This window comes from Sciurus carolinensis, chromosome 2 (assembly GCF_902686445.1).
Source record: "Sciurus carolinensis chromosome 2, mSciCar1.2, whole genome shotgun sequence".
Taxonomy (NCBI): Eukaryota; Metazoa; Chordata; class Mammalia; order Rodentia; family Sciuridae; genus Sciurus; species Sciurus carolinensis.
Window position 1 is genome coordinate 53688583 of NC_062214.1, and position 26965 is coordinate 53715547.

The 26965-nt window shown below is 43.7% G+C and overlaps 1 protein-coding gene across 1 annotated transcript in view; it reads right to left on the minus strand.

Annotated features, from left to right (window-relative positions):
- Positions 1-26965, minus strand: part of Slc28a1 (solute carrier family 28 member 1) — a 45480-nt gene that overhangs the window by 5505 nt on the left and 13010 nt on the right. The window contains exons 5-10 of the mRNA XM_047540418.1: positions 15882-15962; positions 14229-14309; positions 11390-11515; positions 3309-3439; positions 1765-1933; positions 1467-1664 (exon numbers count right to left, since the gene is read on the minus strand). Coding sequence (XP_047396374.1) covers positions 1467-1664; positions 1765-1933; positions 3309-3439; positions 11390-11515; positions 14229-14309; positions 15882-15962 — 786 coding nt within the window. The remainder of the gene's footprint in view (positions 1-1466; positions 1665-1764; positions 1934-3308; positions 3440-11389; positions 11516-14228; positions 14310-15881; positions 15963-26965) is intronic.

The window sequence follows — 26965 nt, forward strand, 5'->3', positions numbered from 1 at the left end:
CCAGTGGGGAGGGGTTGGGGGAAAGACTTAAAAATAATTGAAAATATAAGAAAAATTTCTTATTAAAATTTCTCAGTTGTCCAAGAATTGAAAAATAAAACAATGAGCTATTATTTGCCCATTAAAGTAGCAAAACTTGTTTCTAAATAGTGACTCCCCTGTGCTATTCAGTATGTGGTGAGATAAATGCTCACTGAGCACAGCTGGTGGCAATTTCAGTTGCTGCAACAAAGTTACTGGCAGCAGCCACAGGACTCATGCCATGTGATTCAACCAGCCCACGTCTGGGAAAGCTCCTGTGGAAATGACCCAAGAGGTGGGAATAGTTCTGTGCACAAAGATTCATTTACACATTGTATGACATGTTCAGCCAAGTAATGGAATTAATCTGAATGGCTCAACAGCAGGGGATTGGGCACAAAAATTATGTGGGCTGGGGTATAGGTCAGTGGTAAAACTCACTAGGTACTACTAGGTACTGGGTTCAATCCCTGGTACCACATTTTAAAAAATGATGCTAATATCATAAGAGTAAGCAAAGAAAAAAGAAGAGAGAAAGAGAAAGAGGGAGGAAGGAAGGATGGAAGGAAGGAGGGAATGAAGGAAAGGAGGAAGGAAGGAAGAAAATCTGTCTACAATGTAATATGGATGCTTTAGTAGTGATTATGTAAATACTCTTTAAAAGAATAGAAGAAAATGGATAAAACAAGTTATTATTTCAGTTTGGTGAGATTACTGGCGTATGTGTGTGTCTGTGTATGGTTCTGGGAATTGAACCTAGGGGCGCTCTGGCAGTGAACTACATCCCCAGTCCTTTTTAATTTTTTATTTTGAAACAGGGTCTTGCTAAGTTTCCCAGGTTGGCTTCGAACTTGCCATCTTCCTGTCTCAGCCTCCAAAGTTGCTGGGAGTACAGGCAAGCACCAACACACCTGGCAAATTTTTCATTCTCAATGTTACTAGAGTTTGTATTCTTTTAGAAGGGTTAATTTTATAGTTTTTATAGTTCTTAAAATAAAATTTCACAGAAAGAGCCAATCCCTAAACTGAATACAATATATTAATAGGGACCATTGTAGGAGGTCACCTCGCTTGCTCACATATGTAACTCATTGGACATTCACATGTATTCCTTTGGGGTAGATGGTGAGAGTATCATACTCTTGTTTTCCAACAGAAAACAGGAGGTACAGTGGCAGGCTCAAGGTCACAGCCAATGGTGGCCCACCTAGAGCCAGGTCTCAGATATTTCAAACAATGCTCTTCTCCAGCACCACAGCCCCCTAAGAGACCTTGAGGAAGATGGCAGCAAAGCCTGATGCTGTCTTGTCTCCCAGGACAATAACATGGGTGGTTAAACATCACTGCAGTGTGTCTCTGCCAGATAACCAGGAAAGCAGCTGCTGGGGTCCCTTAGGAGCAACCGTGACATTCCTTGACCACAGGAAGGGGACCAAGATACTCACAGAGATCCACTGCTTCTTGGCACCAACCCACTCCTCCACCCCTGCCAGGCGGCGCTGCCTGTACTGGGACAGTTCCTGATAGGCCACGAACTCATTCAGAAATAGCTTGATCCCCAGCAGCTCAGCCACCACTGGGCAGTCCTCCCAGGCAACACCCATTAAGAAGGCCACAGGCCTCAGGATGTAGGAGCAGATGAGCTGAGGGCATAGGAGCAAGAAGATTGGTTAGGGCTAAGGGCTAAGCCTGGGCTCTGCTGGGTCACCACCCACCGCCCCCACCCCCATCTGGGAACCACACCTGGAAGCTGAGACCTTGAATCTCCACCATATCTCCCAGCCAGGAGAGGGCAGCATTGACAAAGGCCAGCACAGCCAGAAATGCAATCAGGTTGGCAGCAATGTTGGCAACCACCTTCACCGAGATGGCAGCCCCACTGCTGGCTGCTTCCACGAGGTTTTGGGCCTCTCTGTTATTGGGATAAAGAGTGATCATGATTGACCCGTCTGCATCAACAGTAAGGGTCCCCATCCTAGAAGTTCCAGGAGGAACTTTGGACGGAGTGTTTCAGAATCAGAGAATCCTTGCTCTGAGACCCAAAGGAAGGAGCCAGTTGAAGCATGAGGTAAGACCCAGATTTCTAGCACTGCACTGTCCATGGCAGCAGCCATTAGCCCTATGTGGTTTCTGACCCCTTGAAAGAAAACTGGTCCAAATTGAGTTGTGTTTTAAGTGTAAAATACACACTAGATTTTGAGGATTTAGTATTTAAAAAAGGAGAATGCAAAATATCTTCAGTACTTTTTATACTGAATACGTGATGAAATGACAATATTTTAGATGTATTCAGCTAAGTAAAACATTTTATTAAAATCACCGGTTTCTTTTTACTTTTTTCAAGACAGTGACTAGAGGATGTAAAGTGATAAATCCCATGGCTCTCAATCTGTTTCCAGAGGACAGAGTTGCTGTAGAACTTCAGGAGGTTTGAGGTAGGGGCTACCTATTGTGTCCTCAAGCATATTAATCCAAAGTGGTATCCTTTCAACATTTTTATTTTATTGTAATCTTTTTTTATTACTATTTATTTTTGGTACTGGGGATTGAACCCAGCGGTCGTTTACCACTGTGCTGCCCCCAGTCCTTTTATTTTTATTTTGAGACAAGGACTTTTGCTAAGTTGCTGAAGTTGGCCTAGAACTTGGGATCCTCCTACCTCAATTTCCAGAGTTGCTGGAATTATGGGCCTGCACCATCGTGTCTGGACCTTCCCAACGTTTTAAAAAGATGAAATATGGGCTGGGGGTATAGCTCAGTGGTAGAGCACTTGCTTGGTATTCACGCAACACAAGGCCCTGGGTTCGATTGATTCCCAGCATATCTCTCACTGTCTCTGTCTCTCTGTCTCTCTGTTTCTCTCTCTGTCTCTCTCCTCCCCACCCCCATGATTAAATGTTTTTGAGACTATGGTGAAGACATGTTAGAAGTCAGTGACATCAAAATGGTTCTCGAATGTCAATACGTGGTTGCCACCTGGTGGTGGCATACAGAGAAGGTGGCCTGGAGCCTATTTATGGCCCTCCCACACCAGGCCACACCCCAGGGACCGGGCCCCAGCACAGGCTTTGACTAACCGGTTCTTTCTGGCTGGTCAGAGTGTGGAAACTAAGATGTGAGAACTGGAGTCTGTTTTTGCAAGTGAAGCCACAACCAGAGCAACCGAAGAAGGTGGTCCTAGGCCCCATGAAGCCAGTAATGGGCAGAGAGAACCCGTGCTGTCGCCCTCCACCTCTGCTCCCGGTATGCACCACTGCCCCCTCTGGCGGTCCCCTTACTGTTCTCACCCATAGGTCAGTTTCACTCCTTCCTCACTCCTGAACTTGGACTCCTCCACCTCTGGGTACACCAGCTTGGAGAGGGCCAAGGCACAAGGGGCAGCCATCACAGAGGCAGCAACTAATGAGGCAGCATCGATCTGCAAGACGAGAGAGAGGACAGGTAAAGGAAAGGGCCACAGCCAAGGAGTATGGCCCAGGGCAGCAGGGGTTCTCCATCCCACTGGTATGTCCTCATTGTCATCAATGTCCTCACTGTCATTGTCGTTGTTACTAATAGTAATACCTTTTATGTATAGAGGGTCACAAGCTACATGTACAAGCCTACAGATTTCCTCCCAGTACTTCTATAAATTGGGCATGCAAGTATTGTTACCCCCATTTTATAGGTAGGGAAGCTGAGGGCAAATCATATTTAACCCTTTGGGACCTCCGTTTCTCTCCTATAATTTTTTGGGGTGTACTGGGGATTGAACTCAGGGGCACTCAACCCCTGAGCCACATCCCTAGTCCTATTTTGTATTTTACTCAGAGACAAGGTCTCACTGAGTTCCTTAGTGTCTTGCTTTTGCTGAAGCTGGCTTTGAACTCTTGTTCCTCCTGCCTCAGCCTCCCCAGTCACTGGGATTACAAGCGTGTGCCACTGTGCCCAGCCTCTACCATCTCTTAATGGCCAGTGATATTGTTTGGTGGAAACAATTTAGCAGTACTTAGGCAAAAAACAAAAAAAAACCAAAAAACAAAAACAAAACAAACAAAAAAAAACCCCAGAGTATTTAGCATGCCCCCTTAATACTGACTTTACTACTGACACATGCTTAATCTCATGGCTATGCAAATGGAACTCCCCTATAGTAGTTGGTAGTTGAACTCTTATCCTCCTGCCTCAACCTCCCAAGCCGCTGGGATTACAGGTCTGTGCCACCATGCCCAGCACTTTCCCTCCTATAGAAGAATTAAAACCCATCACAACTTTTGGCTCCAGGTTCAAGGTTCTTCCTTCCCTTCTAGATGGTCTGACTTTAACCACTTATCCCCCATTAACTGAGGGGTTTGTGATGGATCAAACAAAGCTCCAGAACCTGAGAGTTCAGACAGATAGGAGACATAGCCCAACAAAACCTTGTTGTAGTTTATGTACTGTGTGGGATTGTATTCCCTGAATGGGATCCATCTTTGAATACTGTGATGGGGAACTCAATACTTCAGGGCGGCTTATCACACCCACTCTTGCAGTTAGGGAACTGTTAGGAAATCTGCCTCCTCTAAGAACCACCTGTGGTCTTGGGTCTGCCTCTGGGAGCCACACTGTAAAAGCCCTTCCCAGCAAGATGGTGAAGCATCTGCTCCTAGAGTTCTCCCTTCCCAAATCACTGTGGTCCCAAACCCTTTGCTTCCCTGTTGTCTTCCACAGAGATAGATGAGGCACCCCCCCCCCACCAAGTTATTTACAAATGGTAAAACCAGAAGTGACTCAAACGTCTAACAATGTAAGAACAGCTAAACATTGTCAGGCTGCCATCACAAACCACGGTTACAAGGTCTCCAGATGACACAGAGAAGTACCCGCAAAGTTGCATATACAGCAGAACCACAACCATGGCAGGAGGAACAAACTTCAAAACTATGCATAAAAAGAAGACCAGATGTTGATGATGGGGAAAGTATGCAATAGTGGAGGCAGGAGATAGATGGGAAATCTCTGTATCTTGCTCTCAATTTTGTTGTGAACCTAAACTTGCTCTAAAAAAAAAAAAATAAATAAAATCTTAAAAAATATAAAATAAAAAGACCAGAAATACTCCAAAATTGTCCCTGGCTAGCAAGTGGGGCCAGAAATGATTTTCTCTTCTTACTGCATTTTGATATCATACACAATGTCCACAAAAATCTATATACTTTTTATAAACAGAAAAACAAAATAGGCTTTTTCTCCATAAAGTTATATTAAGCCAATAGCACGGTTTTGTTTGTTTGTTTGTTTTGAATTTTGGTTTTGTTTTTTGGTACTGGAGATTGATCCCAGGGGCGCTTTACCACTGAGTTACATCTCCAGCCTTTTTTATTTTTTATTTTGAGACAAGGTCTGGCTAAATTACCCAGACTGGTCTTGAACTTGTGATCCTCCTGCTTCAACCTCCCAAGTAGCTGCCAATTGCAGTTTTAAAATTTTTAATAAAAAGGAAAAGAAATAGGGAGGTAAGTTGAAGACATCTGCTCTGCTAATAAAAGCAGAGGGCAGAAGAAATAAAGGGAACCGCTTGTCATGAGCTAAGGGAAGTACAGGAAGTGCTAATGAGGAACCAGGGCTAAAGACCCTCTCAGGACTTCTTTTTCTAAACCCCAGTTATTTCTTTTCAATGAGATGCAGAAACTCCATAAAACATGAACAGGAAATGGCAGCAGTCCTCACACCTCCTCCTTGTCCCCCAGTCAGGCACTGGGTACACAAGGGATAAAGCCTACCTGAGGGCAGGTGTTCTCTTGTCCTTTGTGGACTTTCTGGGTGGGGCTTTGGGACTTCACTTGCTTCCTCCTGGGCTGCCCCCATCCAGTGCGACTGTGTCATGCCTGGAATTGTGGGCTCTCCCCTCTGCCCACCACGGCGTTGCCTTTCCTCCAGTTTAGAGATATATCTGGCTTATACATTTGAGTCCCAGCAGGTATACACTCTGCCATTTGTCCCATTCCTGGAACTCCATCCTTTAAGTGGGCCAGTTGTGGCCACAGCTGGTCATTTCCTGCTCTTCACAGACAGGGCTGAGTCCTGTACAGGCAAGCAACCTGGGTGCTGGCTCAGCCCATGTCTGGCCTTTCACTGCCAGCCACTCTGCAGGGTCATGACGTCCCTCACCCCTGCCTCCCAGGTACCAGCTCAGGAATCCCTTTCCTCCCTCCCAACATCCTAGGCCCTCCCCCATCTGAGGACCTCCTCTCTCTTCCCACAAAATCCAATGTAGAAAGAGAGGATAAGAACCTTCTGCTTGAAGTTTTGAAAGAATCTTTACTGAGAAAGGAAATAAACCCAGTACAAACCATAAAATGGGCCATTTGTGGGACAGATTTCTGACCCCAATATGTCAGCAAAAGAACTGCTACTTCTTTAACAGCATGCTAAGTGTTTTCTGTCTATTATTGCCTTTATTTCTAATACTACTGGGACGTAAGTAGTGGTTCTGCTTTTTTTTCTAGTCGTCAATGGATCTTTCGCTTAATTTTATTTATTTATATGTGGGTACTGAGTATCAAACCCAAGGCCTCACACATTCCAGGCAAGTGCTTTACCACTGAGCCACAACTCCAGCCCTAGTAGTTCTACTCTTTTACAGATGTGGAAACTAAGCAGTAGATTCACAGACACTGTCTCTAGGGTGGCCACTCTTGCACAACTCATTGAGGAACATAACTGGACAACTCATTCATGTCACTCTGGCCAGTCTGTTTTCAGAACTTGAGGCGTACATCTGGTTCTGTCTCTGAATAGCCCCTGAATCAAAGCAGAGATGCCAGTTTCTAGGGGTTAGTAAAGAAAGCTGGTACCTACTCCAGAGCCTTGGGGAAAAGAGTGAAGATGGAGCCATATATGGAGGTCACATTGAAACAATTCCATCAAGTGATTCCTTGGGCTGGAGATCATGGGAGAAAGCCTAGACCAGCATTGTCCAATATAAACATAAGGGGAAGCACATCCATAATTTCATATTTTCAAGTAGCCACATTTTAAAAAGTAAAGAGAAATAGTTGAAATTCAGTTTTAATAATTTAATTAACTCAATATATCCAAAATATTTCTTTCCACTCATGTAATCAGTATCAACTTATTAATAAAATATCTTAAATTTTTTCTGTGCTAAGCCTTGTAGCACATTTCATTTTGACCTAACTAACCTTATTTCAGGTGCTTAATAACCACGAGTGGCTAGTGGCCATTGAGTTGGACCCTGTGGGCCTGGAACTATCCAGCTATGGGCCAAAGGAAGGGTAAGGAAAACGGAGTCAGAAGTTGAGCCACAAAGAAAAGGTCTTAAGAATGTGGTAGCTTGGAGGAGAGAGCAAGAGGGATCTTTCTGGAATTCAGGGGTTGAGGGAAGAACCAGGAGCTAACCTAGAGAGGCAGTTGAAGAGAGGAGAGGTGGAGAGACAGTGGGGAAAGCCCAGTACCGGGCAATGGAGGCTGGGAACCAGGTGAGGGCAGAAGAGAGTTGCTTTGGAAACAAATTAGAGGTGGATCCAGTAGGAGGGAGGGAGAGAGGGTAGGAAGGAAGCTTCTCACCAGGCCATTATGGCTGTAGCCATAGGCTTCCAAACCCAGAAGTCGGTGATCACGTGGCTCATCCTGGCTGCCTCTGCACATTTTGTGGAACTAAGGGAAGTGGACACCTGGGCCCTGTCAGCCAGGAGGCCAGACTGCCCAGGACTGGGCCTGGGCTCTGGAGTAAGAAAGGGGGACTGAGTTTTAAGCCAGATTGTGTAAAAGGGAGTGAGTTCTAATGCAGATAGTTTTCAGCTTAACAATGTTTCTTTCAATTGACTGATTTTTTTACTTTAAGATAATGTGAAAGTGATACGCACCATAGACACTGTTCTTTGAATTTCGAAGTTTGATCTTTCCTGGGCTAGTCACAAGCAGCAAGTCATATGCTAATAATATGCAAAATATTCTTGCAATCTGGTGGCAGCAGCTCCCAGGCCAATGGTCTGGTCCAAGGAAACATCTCAGTGCTCTGTAATGCACTGTGTGACTAAGTCAGAATGTTCCATAGATTAAGTGAAGTATATGCATTTTCAACTTACCACAGGTTTATCAGGGTGTGGCCCCATTGTAAGTTTAGGAACACCTATAGTTAAGTTCTAAGTAATGGCAGAGGTCTCAGCAATGCTCCTGTGCTAGAAAGAATACCAGGTGTGTCCTTATAACTGACTTTAAAGCCCAGAGCAATGTTAAAACATGTAAAGGCCTTAAGTCCAAAAATATTATGTCAAGGGTTTCAGGAACAAAGTTTTGAGTTTACAATTTGAAACATCAAATTTCTCCCAAAAAACCATCAGTGGTGGGGTATGCAGGGTTGCACTTGGATCTTGGTAAGACAAGATGCAAATCAAATGATGGTTCTGGAATACTAAACAGGAAAGCGCCAGACTGGGAGCCAAAACCCCAGAGTGCAAGGGGCTTTGTTTAAAAGTCAACCAACCACCAGTTCTGCCCAGGTCGTTCCATGGGAATATGAAGCTGATCTTATTGGTGTGGTCAAATGTCCTGAGTGCAAGAGGGACTGAGAGGCAGGCTGGCTTGTCCTGTCATTCGTGCCTACCAGCACACCAAGAACAGAAATGGGATAGGTGGAATTTAGGACTGAGAATGGGACAGTGTAATTCTGTCCTTCCAGCACCTATACACACACAGTACCAGGGGGCAAGCAAAAATAGCTCAGGTTCAGTTGGAACCCACAGCCTCCCTCACTTCAAGCACTGACTCAGTGGCATCACATGGTATGGACTAACTCATTCAGCTTATTATTAGATTATTATTATCCCAACAATAAGTTGGATATTTAGGCTGTTTCCAGTTTTATTGCCGTTAGAAATAATGTCAAAAATTTGAATTTTAAAACATTTGTGAGAACATTTGTATAAAATATCCCTAGCTGGATCAAGGGAAAGGAGCTTTTTTTTCCTTTTGGTACTGGGAATTAAACCCAGAGCACTTAACCACTGAGCCACATCCCCAGTCCTTTTTATTTTTAATTTTGAGACAAGGTCTCACAAATTTGCTTCAGCAATTTGGGTCTCACCAAGTTGCTGACACTGCCCTCAAACTTGTGATCCTCCTGCCTCAGCTTACTGAGTTGCTGGCATTGCAGGAGTGTGCCAACACACCCAGCTGGGAAGGAACATTTTTAAATTGAGAAATGTTCTCCGTAGATACTAGTGAATTTTATTTCCACAGAGTACGCAAGTACCCTACATCCTTGACATTTAGAGATAAGTAAAGTATTGAGAATCATTTAGGAAAAAAAAATAAGTTAATATTGTTTAACTTTTTACGTAAAGAATTGAGAATCATTTAGAAAAAAACATAAGTTAATATTGTTTTAATTTTTGAACATCTGCAAGTTTGAATATCTTTTTTTATAATAACCATTTTCTCCTGATAAATAATTTTTTAAACATAGATGTTCCCAGGCTGGGATCATAGGTCAGTGGTAGAGCACTTGCCTAGCACATGTGAGGCACTGGGTTAGATCCTCAGCACCAAATAAAAATAAATAAAATAAAGGCATTGTGTCCACCTAAAAATTAAAAAACAAAACAAAACATAGATATTCCCTAACCCTCTGTGTGTAGTGATTTTGTTCATACAGAAGGTTTTCCATTTTTATTAGCTTTGTCAACCTTTTTTATACTTCTGTATTTTCTGTCATGCTCAGACTATTATAGGAAAAAAGCAAGTTGCAGAAAAATATGGGTAGAAGTATCTCATCTTTTATAGAGTATGTGTGCATTCAGGTGTAGATAATTAAATCACTATTTACACAAAAGGATCTGGAATGACATATTTTAAGTCAGTGGGTCTCAAACTGAGCTAGCATCAGAATCACTTGGAAGGCTTACAGTATGCTGTGCCCATCCTCAGCATTTCTGACTCAGCAGGCTTGCAGTGGGCCCAAGAATGTGCATTTATAAAAAATCCTTAGGTGATGCTGGTCCATGAACCACACTTTGAGAACCATTGTTCTAAGCTATTGTTCTAAGCAGTCACCATAGATTTGTTTTATAATGAGACAGGGTTCTCAAGGTCTCACTATGTTGTACAGGCTGTCCCTGAATTCCTGTTGCTGAAACAGTTCTCCTGTCTCAGCCTCCCAGTAGCTGGTATTACAGCCATGTGACACCAATAAGGAAGAGAGGTTTCTTTCTTTCTTTCTTTCTTTTTTTTTTTTTTTTTTTTTTTTTGAGTAGTGGGGATTGAACCCAGAAGCATGCTGCCACCGAGATACCTCTCTTGTCCTTTTTTATTTTTTGTTTTGAAGCAGGGTTTCTCTAAGTTACTGCAGGTCTCACTAAGTTGCTTAGGCTGATCTCAAACTTGCAATCCTCCTGTCTCAGCCTCCCTAGTTGTTGGAATTATAGGCATGCACTACTGTAGGACTAATTATAGGCATGTACTACCTGGCAGGAAGAGATTTTTTTAAAAAAGATTTTTTTTTAGTTGTCAATGAATCTTTATTTTATCTATTTATTTATTTATATGTGGTGCTAAGAATAGAACCTAGTACCTCACACATGATAGGTGAGTGTTCTACCACTAAGCGATAACCCCAGCCCCAGGAAGAGAGATTTTTTAAAAAACTTTATTCACTTCCACAATAACCAAGAATTTCTTTGATTGTTAAACAAATAAGATTTTGATAATTTGCACATGAAAGCAAAAATAGGAACAAGGTATATTATAAATATAAAGCATTATTACCCAGCAATTTGTAGGGAACACATCTGAAGATTCCTTTCCACTACCAGGAAGCAGTATTGTGGTTGATTTAAGGAACCAATTCACACTACTGGAATTTAACATATGTTGTGCTCTGTAACTTGCACAACAATAATTTAAGAGAAGAGGAAGAACCTGAGCCCAGAGATTGATGGGGAGGCAATGGGGGAGTCGTACAGACCTCCACAGACAACCTAGGTATGGGGTCTTGGAGAAATGAGCATGAATTTTGGAGTCAGATGTATCTGGACTCAGATCCTGACTTTAAACATTACTCATCCTCTGAGCCTCAACTTTATCACTGTAAAATGGGGATATTAAAACATCTAGTATATTGCCTGGCATGTAGCAGGTGCTCAGTAAAGGGAACCCTGGAAATCTTTGTCCCCAGTGGCCATGTGAGAATCCTAAACAAATAAATGGTCAGCCCTCCAGACCTATTTCACTCAGGGGAGACCTCTCCTCTTGCCAGCCCAGCAACTGAGCTTTAGACCCAAGAAAGAACATTTCAGGGATGCTCTGACCTGGATCTGCATGGGGTGCCCCCGAAGGTGGGTTTTAAGCACTCAGTATAGTCACACAGAGGAAAAGCTATCCCTACCCCAAAGGAGATGTAGGCACCCAGCAGGCTTCCGGCGATGGTGGCATAGCCTCCCGTCATGACCACGTGGACTTCAGAGAGTGTCATGTCTGCCAAGTAGGGCCGGATCAGTAGAGGAGCCTCAGTCTACAAATGGGAAAGGTGACAGAGGGCTGAGCTGTGTGATTGGGCACTTTCCTCACCCAGCCCCTGCCCTGGGAACCAGAAGGTCACAGTAAGCGTTAAAGAGTCCCTAGGGAAGAGACATGGAGGTGAGATCAGAACTGTGGTCTACACTTCGCTGAGCTTCCCTGAACCTTCGTGTCTGCCCACTTCTGTGAAAAGTCCCCCATGCCTCCCTCTTGGTTTGATAATGCTTCCTGTGTGAACTGCCTGCCATGGGCCAGGTACCCTACTAAGCACCTCACTGTCATTACGCTTAACCTTCTGAGGAAGAACTGGGCATCCCATTTCCAGGAGAGCAAAGAGAAGTTTCAGAGAAGTGCCAAGAATTACCCGTATTCATGCAAAGGGGTGGGAAGCAGGGATAACTCCTGGCCTAAGCTTCTCATAAAGCCATGGGACTTGCTGTGAAGAAAGGAGCCAGAGCATACATGGTGGGTTTATTTCAGAGTATGTGGGGAAGCCTGGAGCCACTCATATTCATTCAGTAAATAGTTACAGAGCACCTACTATGTTCCAGGCACTGTATGTAGGATGGGGATACCGTGGTAAATAATTTATTTTCTGGATAAGTGGAAGGTGGGAGAGGAGTTTTATGGGGGTAGGGCGGTTATGGATAATCAATAAGGAGCCAAACAGATAAATAATGTAATTATAGATAAAGAGTTAGGGGTGTTTATTTATTCATTTACAGTAGAGGGGATTGAACCCAGAGTCTCATGCATGGTAGGTAAGCTTGCTACCACTGAGATACATCTCCAGTCCTTTTTAATTTTTTATTTTCAGACAGGGTCTTGCTAAGTTGCTGAAGCTGGCCTTGAACTTGTGATCCTCCTGCCTCAGGCTCCAAATTACTGGGATTACAAGTGTGTGCCACTATACTTGGTCTTAGTTGTGTTTTTGATGAGTCACTCAGGCAGGTATATAAAGGATGGATAGGAGGGGTGGAATAGAAGCAAGGAGAACAGGCAGGTGAAAGAACTGTCCAGACAAGAGATGGGGTGGCTACCAGCAAGGAAGAAGAGCAGAGGGCAAGTATACTTGTGATGTGGAAGCAGAGTTGTAAGACTTGCTGATAGATAGGGTGCATGGAACAAGGGAGCAGAGGAAGGAAGGGTAGCTCTGAGTTCTACCTGAACAACATGGTGGAAGATGATATCATTTACTGAGAAGGGAAAGTCTTAGGCACATCTGTGATAAGGAAGGAAGTAAAGGGTCCTCTATTTAGGATTTAGCCTATTGGATTTGAGATATCCAAGAGGAAGAAAAAGGAACCAGTTGGCATGTCAGTCAAGTTCAGGGGAGAGTTCAGGGCTCCAGAGTGGGACATGGGAGACATTTCAAGCATTTAAAGACAGGTATGCTGGTGCACACCTATAATCCCAGCTACACAGGAGACTGAGGCTGGAGGATCAAGGTCCAGCCTAGCCAGGGCAATGTAGCTCAAAATCGAACAAACAAACAAAATATTTAAAGCAATGGGACTGGTGTGAACCCCTAGGAGGGAGTGAACCCAGGCCTGACACATTTAAAGGTTGAAAGTAATTCTTGAAGTTTCCCCATCCCCTCCCCTTGAAGGAAATGAGGCAGAAATCTAGGTCAACTTGACCAACAACTTGTGCTGTTAATTTACCTAGGGAGCTCTTTATGTCACCCAGTGACACATTCACTACAATTTATATTTTCTCGGTAGAAATGTGGATTGCATTTGTAGCCTCTCATATAAAGTAAATGCCTTTGTATTTCAGTATCTTCTTTCTTCCTCTTTTTATTTTATTTTATTTTGTACTGAGGACTGAACCCAGAGCCTTCCACATCTAGGTAAATGCTCTTACACTGAGCTACATCTCCAGCCCTAGTTTGAACTTCTTAAGGAATATTTGGGACTACTTATCTGTCAGCACATATATTTTAATTGGCTAAAAATAAACAAAATATTTGACCACTTTTTTTTTTTTTTTTTTTTTTTGTGGTACTGGGGATCGAACTCAGGGCTTTGTGCTTGCGAGACAAGCACTCTACCAGCTGAGCTATCTCCCCAGCCCAACAAAATATTTTAAATCAACACACACCATAGCAAAAAAGATGCAAGTGATTGCCAAAATTTTGTAAACTATTCAATCAAATATAGAATCTTCTGGCAAGAGTGTCTCTTGGCATCTCAAATGTTAGGTAGATGGGCCAGGACAGATTGTAAAGGCCTCCAGAGTTTTCTTCACTCAAGAGGGTTAGGCCTGAAGGGACTCAGGACACATGGCCCCTTCAGAGTCACATTTACTTTAGAAAATCCATTTTGAGAAAGAGGGAGGGGGTAAAGAAGACAAAATGGTGTAGCAGAAAGATCAATGACCAGGAAAGAGAAAAATCTGGATTCTAAGTCTTGGTTTATGCTGTGGGCTGTTGACCACACTGTTCCCATCTCAGGAGCCTCAGTTTTCTCATGTAGGATTTGTGAATCTCTAAGCTGATGAAGAGAGCCTAGGGTTAGAGTGGCAGCAGGTGCCAGACAGGTTCTTTCTGGCATGAGCCAGGCAAAGTGAATAGCCCCCATGTGGAACACCTTTGGGATAGCAGCCTTTGGTACCTGGGAGAAGGTTTAAATGGCTCTTCAGTGGACTAAATCAGAGCTCCATAGCTCCAGGGCCCGCACCCTCCTAGGGGAAGCCATAATACCCACCTGGCTCACAAAGATGTTTCCTGCCACACTCAGGGTCTCAGTGGCCGTGGTGCCCATGGTAACCTGCATCAGCCAGGCAATCTAGAAGCAAGCAGGGTGTTCTTTGAGAGCTGACATTAGCAAGCCCCAGAATCAGAGAGTCTTACAAGTCTTCTAACTCTCAGCCCAGCACAGGACCCTACTATACTTTGATTGTTCTCCCCAAAACTCATGTTGAAATTTCATTGCTGTTGTGACTAGTATTAAATGATGGGATCTCTTTATTTATTTTATTTTATTTTATTTATTTTTTTGGTGGTGCTGGGAATCAAACTTGCACATGCTAGGCAAGTGCTTTACCACTGAGCTATATCCCCAGCCCTTTTTATTTTAGTTTGAGATGGGATCTAGCTAAGTTGCCCAGTCTGGGTTGGAACTTGTGATCTTCCTGCCTCTCAGTCTCCCAAGTCACTGGGATTACAGGCATGTGTCACCGTATCTAGCCCTAGCAATATTTATTAACATTGCTAGGGAACTAGAGTTTTTGTGGAAAAGGCTTTGGAAAGCACTATATTAAAAAGCTGTTCCTGGGGCTGGGGAGATAGCTCAGTCGGTAGTCGGTAGAGTGCCTGTCTTGTAAGCACAAGGCCTGGGTTTGATCCCCAGCACCCCAAAGGAAAAAAAAAAAAAAAAGCTGTTCCTTTCAATCATGATGAAGTCAGATTCCCCAAAATTGCTCTTCACTGCTTGTGTCTCCCAGACTGCCCTTTCCAGAATCTCTCTTCTGTAAGTATTTGAAGACAGCTTTCTTACCCCTAACTTCTTCTTTTCCAGGTCCAGTGTTCCTTATCCTTTCCACTGTTCTGTTGAAGGCATGGTTTGAAGCCCTTTCACTCTCTTGCTTAAAAGTCTATTTGTACCAGCCCCACAGTTGAATGCATTCTCCAAATCTGGGGACAGTCACCTCCCTCACACTATGCAGTGTGTGCTCTTAACATAAGCACAGGTTGTTTTTGCATCCTGGCAGCCACCTGATGTTGCTGATTTATGCTGAGCTTAATCAGCTAAAATCTCAGAATCTTTTGCCAGGTCCAATGCTGTCTCCTACATCCTGGTTTTATGCAGCAGATTTTATGAACACAAGCACAGAATTTGACATTTATACAAGTGAAGTCTGTTCAATGTGGCCCACTGTTACCATCTCTCAAGATGATGACGACGATGATGATGATTAGTGCTGGGGATGGAACCCAGGGCTTCCTGCATACCAGGCAAGCACTTTACCACTTTACCACTGAGCCACATCCCTAGCCCTCTTAAGATCTATTGGATATGTTATTTTTATTTTTTCCCTAACATCTCAGTATAGCCCAAGACTATAACCCTTCCTCCCATGGAAACCACATTGGATATGGGTGCCATTTCTCCTTATTATCATAACCAGAGATCATATGAAAGATGTTTGGTTAGTGGTAGGTTCTAGAAGAATGTGGCACCATGGGAGCAGAGGATTCTGGGAAGGTATAGACCTCAGGAGCAAAGGATATGGGTGAGGGCCCAGGGGACAGGGGATTTGTGAAGGTGTGAACCCTGGAATCAAGGGATTCTGGGAGGGTGTGGATCCTGGGAGCTGATGACTGTGAGAGAGCCCAGGCCATGGGCACAGGTACTCACCTTTGAGATTACCCACTGCATGAGGCCCACATAGTAGAGAATGGACATGACACAGCTGAAGAACACAATGATGGGCAGAACCTGCCAGGAAAAAGAGCACAAGACCCCAGGTTAGAGGCAGGCAGGTGACAGGAGACCAGGCAGGGTCCAGACAGCCTACTCCATCCAAGGCCTTGCCACTCAGGAGCCTGACAGTCCAGGGAAGAAGCTCTAATTTCAGTGCAGGAAATCCCAGGTGCTATGCATGTGGGGCCTCTTTGGAGGCACTACTGTCCTCTCTATTCCCTCTCAATAGTGACCATCCCCCAGGCCACCACTCCCTCTCTCCTCCCTATATACAGGCCTGTCTGTGCGGGGAGCAGGGCTTGAGTGTGCTACTTGCTCACCTGTTTCTTTGTCTCCAGAACAGAGATAAAATGCTCTTTTCTCAGGTTTGTTTTGAAGGTTCAATTAGGAGCTAACCCGGGACCTAGCACTTACATGATGTCCCCTCCTCCAGGAGCTCAATGCCTGGTCTATAACTCTGACCTTCATTGCCCTCCCACACCTTGGGCCCAAGCATTCTGGTGTTCCACTTCCACTCAACACCAACAAGCTCAGAACAGACTCAAAGTGAACCTGCAACCAGCAACTTGTCCTGTCACCCCGTTTTCTTCTACCGTCCTTAAAATGTCTCTTCATTCACTCCAAGATTCATTACTTCTTCTCAACATTTCCCTCATATCTACGCCTCCCTTTCTGGGCCCCTGGCCCCACCCCAGTGCTTTCTTATTGTGGTCTCATGTATAATGCAGACTGGCAAAAACTGACATATCTAAAAGACAGAGGACTAGTTTAATAACCTCTGGCATGACCGCACAATAGTGTACTGAATCAGGAAACAAGAATGAGGAAATTTTCTACGGAAATTTGTAGACCAATTTCCAAGACAGGTTGTTAAGTGAGGAAAGGGAAGGTGTACAATGGGGTATATGCCATGCTGTTATGTGGGTAAAAAGAGGGAGACCATTGTGTTGTGGTCTTGTGTGACATGGGTCATCACTAGGACATGAGCATGACCCGTGTCATCAGGTGTTTTGGAGAGGAGTAGAGTTGGCTTTTTTGGGGGGAGAGTGGGTACCAGGGATTGAACTCAGGGGCACTCAACCACTGAGTCACATCCCCAGCCCTATTTTGTATTTTATTTAGAGACAATGAGTTGCTTAGTGCCTCGGCATTGCTGAAGCTGGCTTTGAACTCATGATCCTCCTGCCTCAGCCTCCCGAGAGGTTGGGATTACAGGTGTACATCACCGCACCCCGCTAGAGTTTGCTTTTTACCTTTTGCCTTTTTGTACCTTTTGATTTTTTTCTACTCGTGTGTTATCTTCCAAACAGTTAACTAATCAATTTTAAAGTCATGCAGAATTGGTGATCACATGGGAACATTCTTATGCTAAGATGTTAAGTCGGAAAATTGGAATATTAAAAATATACAGGAGGGCTGGGGAGATAACTCAGTCGGTAGAGTGCTTGCCTTGTAAGCACAAGGCCCTGGGTTCGATCCCCAGCACCCCCCCAAAAAATATATATATATATATATAGAAAGTAACCTGGAAGGCAGTGCTCTCCAGTCAAAGAACTGGATTTTGTGTGCAGGGGGCAGGGGCTGAGAAAATTTTGTTTTCTTCTCTATTTCTGAATTTCCCATCTGTTCCTATAATTTTCCATAATAGGAAGACATTTCTCAAGGCAGAGGGGCAAAGGCAGAGGAGAGGTCTGGAGCAAGATCATCAGTTCAGTTTTGGACTTGATGGGTTTGATATGCATGTAGAACATCAGAGTGGAGTGTCAAGTGGGCAGCTAGATAAAAGGGTTAAGAGCTAAGGGGAGATCTGGGTCACGCCGGTTGGGACTCGTCCATAAAAAGCGAAGGGTGAATGTTTTTGGTGCCTTTGTCTAGTATGAGACAATTGTATTTATGTGGGTTTGTCCCTGTGTCTTCTATTCTGTACCATTGGTCTACATGTCTGTTTTGGTACCAATACCATGCTGTTTTTATTACTATAGCTCCGTAGTATTGTTTAAGCATCTGGTATTTTGCTGCCTCCTGCTTCGCTTTTCTTGCTAAGGCTAAAGATAGCCTATTCAACAAATGGCACTAGAAAAAATGGAAAGCCATATGTAACAAAATGAAATTAAACCTTTATCTCTGACCCTGCATGACACCGACTCAAAGTGGATCAAAGATGTAGGCAATAGAATAGAGATCCTGCACTTACTAGAAGAAAAAGTAGGCCCAAATCTTCACCATGTCAGCCTAGGATCTGACTTCCTTAACAAGACCCCTAAAGTGCAAGAAGTAAAATCAAGAATCAATAAATGGGATGGATTCAAACTAAAAAGCTTCTCAGCAAAAGAAACAATCAATAATGTGAAGAGAGAGCCTACAGATTGGGAGAAAATGTTTACCACATGCACCTCAGATAAAGCATTGGTCTCTAGGATATATAAAGAACTCAAAAAACTTAACACCAAAAAAAGAAATAACCCAATCAATAAATAGTCTAAGGAACTGAACAGACACTTCACAGAAGAAGAAATGCAAATATGTGAAAAAAATGTTCAACATCTCTAGCAGTTTGAGAAATGAAAATCAAAACTACTCTAAGATTTCATCTCACTCTAATCAGAATGGTGATTATCAAGAATACAAACAAGTGCTGGGGAGATAGCTCAGTTGGTACAGTGCTTGCCTTGCAAGCACAAGGCCCTGGGTTCGATCCCCAACACTGCAAAAAAAAAAAAAAAAAAAAAAAAAAAGAATACAAACAAAAATAAATGTTGGTGAAGATGTGGGGGGAAAGATTCACTCATACATTGCTAGTGGGAATGCACATTGGCACAACCATTTGGAAAGCAGTATGGAGATTCCTCAGAAAACTTGGAATGGAACCACCATTTGACCCAGCTATCCCACTCCTCAGTTTATACCCAAAGGACTTAAAATCAGCATACTACAGTGACACAGTGACATCAATATTTATAGCAGCTCAACTCACAATAGCTAAACTATGGAACCAACCTAGGTGTCCTTCAACAGATGAATGGATAAAGAAAATGTGGTATATATATGATGGAATATTACTTAGCTTTAAAGAAGAATGAAATTATGGCATTCTGGTAAATGGATGAAGTTGGAGAATATCATGCTACATGAAATAAGCCAAGCCCAAAAAACCAAAAGCCTAATGTTTTCTCTGATATGTGGAAGCTAATTCACAATAAGGCAGGGATAGGGAAGAATAGAGGTACCTTATATTAGGTAGAGGGGAGTGAAAGGAGGAGAAGGGGTATGGAAGTAGGAAGGATAATAGAGTGAAACAGACATTATGACCTCATGTACATATTTGACTGTATGACTGATGTGATCCTACAATAAGTACAATCAGAAAAATGAGAAATTATACTCCATTTATGTATGATTTATCAAAATGCATAAATGCACTCTACCGTCATGCAAAACTAATTAGAACAAATTAAAAAAAAATTTTTTTTAAAGTAATGGGTGAGATGATGGGGTGGATGCAATGCACTGAGAAAACTGCCTGGAGTGAGCAGAGCAGGGGCTAAGGACAGGGCCTTGGGTCAGCATCATTGAAGGGTAAGAGGTGAAAGAGAGGAAATAGCCAGAGGCTGGAGGACAGCCAAAGAGGGGTGTGAAGCAAACCGAGAAGGCCAGCCCAGTCAGCTGAGGGGGGCCTCAGAGCTCTGGTAAAATAAGGCCTGAGGCAGACTGTTGGCACTTAGCAGTTAGGGGGTTTCTGGCAGCCTAGGTGGGAGCAGCATCAGAGGAGGGGTGGGGACATCGAAGGAGGGAAGGGAATAAAATGCATAGAGGCAGCAAGTCCAGACAGCCCTTTCAAGACCCTGAGCTGTGCAGGAAGAGCAGCCTGGCTAGAAGCAGGTAAGGATCAAGGACCTGTTGATTTTAATTTTGAAGAAGGAAGCATCTCGAGCAATCACATTTAAGTTCAGGTTCAAAATGAATGGGAAAGCTGAGATTGTGGCTCAGTGGTAGAGCGCTCCCCTAGTGTGGGTGAGGCACTGGGTTCGATCCTCAGCACCACATTTAAAAATAAATAAATAAAATAAAGGTAGTGTGTCCTTCTACAACCAAAAAAAAAAAGAATGGGAGTGGGGCATGGTGGTGCACACCTGTAATTCCGGTGACTAGGGAGGCTGAGACAGAAGGATCACAAGTTCAAGGCCAGCCTCAGAAACTTAGCAAGACCCTGTATTAAGATTTCAAATAAATAAATAAATAAATAAATAAAAAGAACCGGGTGCTGAGGTTGTGGCTTAGTGGTAGAATGCCTGCTTCACATGTGTGGGGCTCTGGGCTCGATCCTCAGTACCACGTAAATAAATAAAATAAAAGGTATTATGTCCACATACAAGTAAAATTATTTTAAAATAAAATAAATAAATAAATAAAAAGGTGCTGGGAATGTAGTTCAGTAGTAGAGCACCCCCAACTTCAATCCCCAGTACTGCACAAAGTAAAAAAAAGAGGGGTAGGGGGAATACCAGAAAAGTTCCTGGTGAGAGTGGAGAGCCTGGGTCCTGACTGGCTAGGCTGGAGATGAGAAGCAAGCTCTGCTGGGGTTGGGGGACTCCTCTCTCCCTTCTCAGAACTCCCCAGCTTTCATCTGGACTCACTTCGTTTCACATCTGTCACCACATTCACTGCAGTTGGGGATGTCACCTGTCAGGCACTGGCTCCAGAAATCCTTTTCCTGCCCCGTGACTCCTCACTGCCTGGGGCTAGAAGCATCCCCAGCATGGGGCGGTGACATCATCTGCTCTCCTGGGAGTGAGACGCTCAGAAGATCACGTACTGTCTAGACTGCCCATCTAGTTGCTCATGTGAGGAACAGCAGGGCAGCTGGCAGGGTTGCAGAGATGGACACAGGTTAGGAAGGAGGTGCTCAAGGTAGCAGGACCCAAATCCAGAATTAGCACCAAGAGATATATTTTATCTGCGTGACAGAGATTTTCAGTGGAAAGGAAGCTGTGTTTTGGATTAAGTGGTGACTTTCAAGGGTGTGAAAGGAAATGAAAGAGAAGTGATCCCCAGTTTTCTAAGGTGAGATATTTAATACTAAATAAGGTCCCTGTGGCAAATATGATCTCACAGTCCAGAAACACCTCTGGGACCTATAGTGCATGAGATGACAGAAGAACAGGCAGCTCAGGACAATGTTGTCATGAAAGGATGAGAGATGTGCCAGTAAGTCCTACTATGTGCCTTCTATGAAGTCCTAAGTGTGGCGACTTGTTGATCCTCAAAACCATTAAGGTAGAGGTAACTGTCTCCACAGATGGGCACATTTGAGGCTCTGAGGTGTGGGCTACCTGCCCAAAGTCATACACCTAAAAAGGCTTGGAGACCTGGTCACTAGGCAGGTTGCCCTGGTCCTCTATGACCCTAAGGAATTTGCCAAAGGTAAATCTTGTTCTGTCTTCAGGGGTAGCTTTTGTCCCTGCTATAGACTGAATGTTGGCATCTGCCCTCCACCCTGCCCCTGCCAAATTTATATGCTGAAACCTAATCCCCAAAATGATGGAGAAAAGTGATTAGGTCATGAAAGTGGAGCCCTCATGAGTGGGATTAATATCCTTATAAAAAAAAGTCCCAGAGGGCTCTCTTGCCCTCCCACCATGTGAGGGCACAGTGAGACAACTGCCTATGGCCAAGAAAAGGGGCCTCATTGGGACCCACCCTTGCTGGCACTCTGATCTCATTTCCAGCTTTCAGAACTGTGAGGAATAAATTTCTGTTGTTTATAACTCACCCAGTCTGTTTTTTGTGATAGCATCCCAGGTAGACTATGACAATTCCCTTTGAGGAAGAGCCAAATAAGTCCTGACAATGACTTTGTAGGTGGGTCCTGCTAGTAGCCTAACCCAAGGAAGAAGGAATTCCTAGTTCTCCCAGGCCAGCAGTGGGTGCTCAGTGTGGTCATCTGAGGATTTGTTAGAAATGCACATTTGGAGCCCCATCCCCAGAATTTCAGATTCAATAAGTTTCGGGTAGGGCCTGAGATTTGGGTCTTTCCAGGACTCTTGGTGCTGCTGGTCTTGACATCATACTCTAAGAACCACTGTTCTAGAGTGTAGACTACATGTTCTCTGAGTTAAACTTCATCGCTTGGCCTGGAACAGGGCTAAGCCCACTGAGGATGTGGCCCAGCTCCCTCCTCTCCTTGAAGGGAGCTGAAACAAGGCTCTCAATGACTTCCTAAGACTGTTAGGGAAAAGCTCCATATCCTCAGAACCCACAACCTAATCACTTGTAGATAGTGCCATCACCAATTCCAGGTCACAAGGAGCCACAGAAACCCAAAGCTGGAAGGCCCCTCAGATGCCACAGCAACGTCCACCATCATGACCCAAAAGCAGAAGGGGCTTGTTGAGTTAAACACTGGTCAGTTCCTAGGAAAGGCTGCAGTGAGCTAAGGAGGATTCTAAAAGAATGTGATAAAGAAGGAAAGGGAGAGAGAGAGCTGCTCACTTATTTCCAATCTTTAGATGAGGTTCTAAACAGAATGGCCCTGGTTGTAAAGTAAAGGACTCATAAAACATATGAGGAAATTCACCTGTGCATGCAACCTATCCTATATATTCCCCTGGCTTGTAGGCTTGACACGGCCCTCCACTGCATCCCAGCCTGCCACCACTGAGGAGTAAGTAATAAAATGTCCACTGAGTCCTCCGAGTCCTTCCTTTGGGATCAGTAAATGGTATGCTTGGTGCATTTGCAATCTTGAGGTTGAACAATTGACATAGTTGGCAAGGATCCCAAAGGAGGGTATGTCAAGTTAACTCCAGAGTCAGGAAGGGGCAAGAGGTCTGTGGGGAGGATCCCAGTCTGACCACCACCTTGATGTGGTTTGAGGTAACTTCCCTATTGGAGGGGTAAGGACCATCACACAAGTATGGGGGATGCACTGAAAATGCAAGAAGGGGTCAGAAGCAGCATCCAAAGTGTTTGTGAGAAAATGAAACAATGCCTCTGCAGGGCTGGCAAGACCCCTACTGTGTGCCTTAAAATTAGCCACAGACCTAGAGTTAGTCATTCAGGCTCAGCACTATGGAGTGCAGGGAGAGTTAAAATGAGAAAGATAGGCCCAATAAGCACAGGTGGACAGCAAGAAGGTGCTGTTGTGGTGCTTAGAATGTCAGCAGGTCATGACCTGCTGCTATGCTGAACTGAGGGGACGGTGTGGGTCCAGAATCTACATTAGGACATTGGCGACTAGTGAAAACTGGGACCCCCCAGAGATGGGACTCACTCTGGGAGTCTACTAGTTCCATTGACTCAGAAGTTGAGGTGGAGGATGAAAATACAAAGAACACTAGACCAGTAACAGTTCAAAAGATAAAGACCCAGCAGGAACAGCCTGAGAGATTGGATACAGATCTCCCCACTCTACAGAGATCTTACATATCACCATGAGACCCTATCCCCCACAGAACTGGTGGAACTGGGGTCCAAGTTCATGCAGAAAATGAAAGAAAGTGTACCTACATGGCTGCTCTGCTTGTGAGACACTGAAGCAGATGGTATAGACGTTAAATGGTATAAAATTGTCTAAAATGGCTTCAGTAACTGCTCGGCCTACCTTACATCTGTGACTTTATTCCAGGACTACTGATGAAAGTGTAGGGGTCATTAGTAGCTTGACTACTTCTTGAAACTTACAATATATGACCGAATTCAGGAGATAACGCTATGCCCAGAGGCACCTGGGCCTCTGTGGAAGAACTACAGAGCCGTTTGTGGGAACTGGAAATGAAACATGCTATTTATGCTCAGCCTTTCCCAGACCCAAACAGTATGACTTTTACTGCTGAGATGAGGGATGCAGTGTTGCAAGTAGCCCCTCCATCCATTTATGGTCCTTTGGCATCAGTATTATCCCCTTTAGTAGGGCAGCCACTCCAGCAAGCAGCTCAACTGTTAGCAGACCTGGGGGAGACAGAAAGATTGTGGCAGAAAACAGGAGTGCGTAAAACCAGTCAAAACTGAAAGGACCTCTCCAAGTCTCCCATAGACAGATGTGGGTGGACTTAATAGCAGCAGGAGTAGATGAAAGGAAAATAGATACACAAACCAATGCCACCCTGGTACAGTTATGGAAGCAATTGCCAAAGGACAAGAGGTTTTGGCCATTACTTCTGATTAAGAAAAAGAAAAGGAAGATAGAAAGGCAGACAAAGACAAACCTCTTCTATTAGGAGATACAGTGAAAGCAAAGTCTAGAGTTCACCATTCCCCCGGAGGTGTCTTTGAGCCCTTGGGTGTGGAATAACTAAGGAAAAGGTCAAGGTTCAGGGGTCTGAACTATGTCTCTGGACCAAAGGCCATATATAGAATTGGCAATACATTAGTTTTCAAAAAAATATTCAGAATGGCAACAATCAATGTTGGTGAGGATGTGGGGAAAGAATACACTCATACATTACTGGTGGGACTACAAATTTGTGCAACCATTACGAAAAGCAGTATGGAGATTCCTCAGAAAACCTGGAATGGAACCACCATTTGACTCAGTTATCCCACTCCTTGACATATATCCAAAGGACTTAAACTCAGCACACTACAGTGATGCAGCCACATCAATGTTTATAGCTAAGCTATGGAACCAACCTTCAACAAATGAATGGATGAAGAAAATGTGGTGTATATACACAATGGAATATTACTCAGCCATAAAAAGAATGACTTTATGACTTTTGCCTGTAAATGGATGGATCTGGAGACTAATATGCTAAGCAAAATAGGCCAATTCCAAAATGAATGTTCTCTCTGAAATGTGGATGCTAACATACAACAAGGGGGTGGTGAGGGGAAGAATAGAAGTTCAGTGGATTAGATAAAGGGGAATGAAGGGAAGTCGGGGACAGGAATAGGAAAGACATAACTTTCCAATATACATAAATGAATAAATCACAGTATATCTCCACATCATGTACAACCAAAAGACTGGGATCCTACTTAGAATAAGATGTACTCAACAGAGAAACAACATGTATCCCATTTGTTTACAATAAATTTTAAAAAAAAAGATTATTAGAGATAAAAAAGATGTACTCCATGTTTGTATAAATATGTCAAAATATACTCTACTGTTAAGTATAACTAAAAAGAACAAATAAAAAATATTCAGAGTAATAGCATTGGTGGACATGGGAGCTGAGTGTACATTGATTTATAGTGATCCTAACAAATTCTCAGGTAAGTTAACTGTTATTGATGGATATGGGGAGAAAACAGCAAGAGTCCAAGCCATAACATTCTCTGTGGTTTGGACACCTACCATTCACTCCCTACCCAGTGTTCATAGCCCCCATGCCTGAAAATATAATGAGTGGTGATATCTTGTGGGGTAAATACCTACCAACTACTATAGGGGAATTCCATTTGCATTGCCATGAGATTAAGCATGTGTCCGTTGTAAAGTCAATATTAAGGGGGCATGCTAAATACACCCTGTTTTTTTTGTTCAAATGCTGCTAAATTGTTTCCACCAAACAATATCAGTGACCATTAAGAGATGATGGAGTCTTGGTGCAGTGGCACACACCTGTAATCCCAGGTGCTGTGGAGGCTGAGGCAGGAGGATCAAGAGTTCAAAGCCAGCCTCAACAAAAGCAAGGCACTAAGCAACTCGGTGAGACTCTGTCTCTAAATAAAATACAAAATAGGACTAGGGATGTGGCTCAGGGGTTGAGTGCCCCTGAGTTCAATCCCTGGTACCTAATAATAATAATGAAGACTATATGAATTAGCTAAAGTAAACATAATTTGTCCAACCAACAGTCCTTTTAACTCCCCTGTGTAGCTGGTGAGAAAGCAGGATGGAACTTGGCACATGTCAGTGAATTATAGAAAATTAAATAAGGTGATCCACTTTATGCAATATAGCCTTTTTAGAAGAGCTAAGTACTCAGTCAAGAACATCTCACTGTGTGCTGGACCTTTTGAATGCCTTCTTTATCACAAAGTTCTGGAGAATCAAGCCTCATTGGCCTTCAAATGGGAAGACTGATGGTGGATGCTTCCAGTGTTACTCAAGGATATCTCCATTGCCCCACCTTGTGTCACGTATAACAAACCTGGTGCCAACCTTAGCTTGTGAATGTTTAAATAATGATCACACTTGATACTCTTTAGTGCTCACCAAGGCTACCCTCATGCTTTTGACTCATGTGCAAGAAAGGATGGGCCATAAACCCTGACAAAGTGCAGGGCCCCAGCTTATCGAAGAAATTGTTTGGGTAAGACGAAGCTGTAGGTCATACCTCAGGTTCTGATAGATAAAGTTCAGGCATTTTCCATTCCCCAAAACAGTAAAGCAAATACAAGAATGTGTGAGCCTGTGGGGTTATCAGAGGGTTCTCATCCCTCGTCTGACTCGGTATTAAGACCCCTATATGATTTGTGTAGGAGGGGTGCAGTGTGGGACTGGACTGACCAGCATACTGAGGCTTTTAATGAGCCTAAATGGACAGTAAAACAGGCACCAGCCCGTGGGACACTAGGCACATCAAAACCTGCTAAGCTTACCATCCACATCACTCCAGATGATTTTGGATGGGGCTATGACAGCAGATGAAGAGACATAAGACCCCCATTGGATTTGGGTAACAGTTTTGGAAGGGGGAAGAGGAATGTAAAAGCTTATTGGAAAAATATTTGTGTACCACTAAGGCTGCCCTTCTTGCCATGGAGTTCATTACCAGAAAAGCACCAGGCAAGGTTGTATAACTGGCAAAGATAAGATGACTGGAAGAAGTCCTAGCAAAAGAAACTGCCACTTGGCTACATTGCAGATTAAAGCATGTGGGTCAGAAGAGTTTGTGGGCATCTGTGACATTCTGGAGATGGCCCATAATGATGTCTGATGTTGCTGCATGCTAGAACTGTCTTGCCTGTTCTCAGCACTACCCATGATGAATAAATGTCACAGAGGGGTGTATCAAGTAAGGTGATGTCTCTCTTAAGTGATGGCAGATAGACTGTCCTCGGCCTCTCCC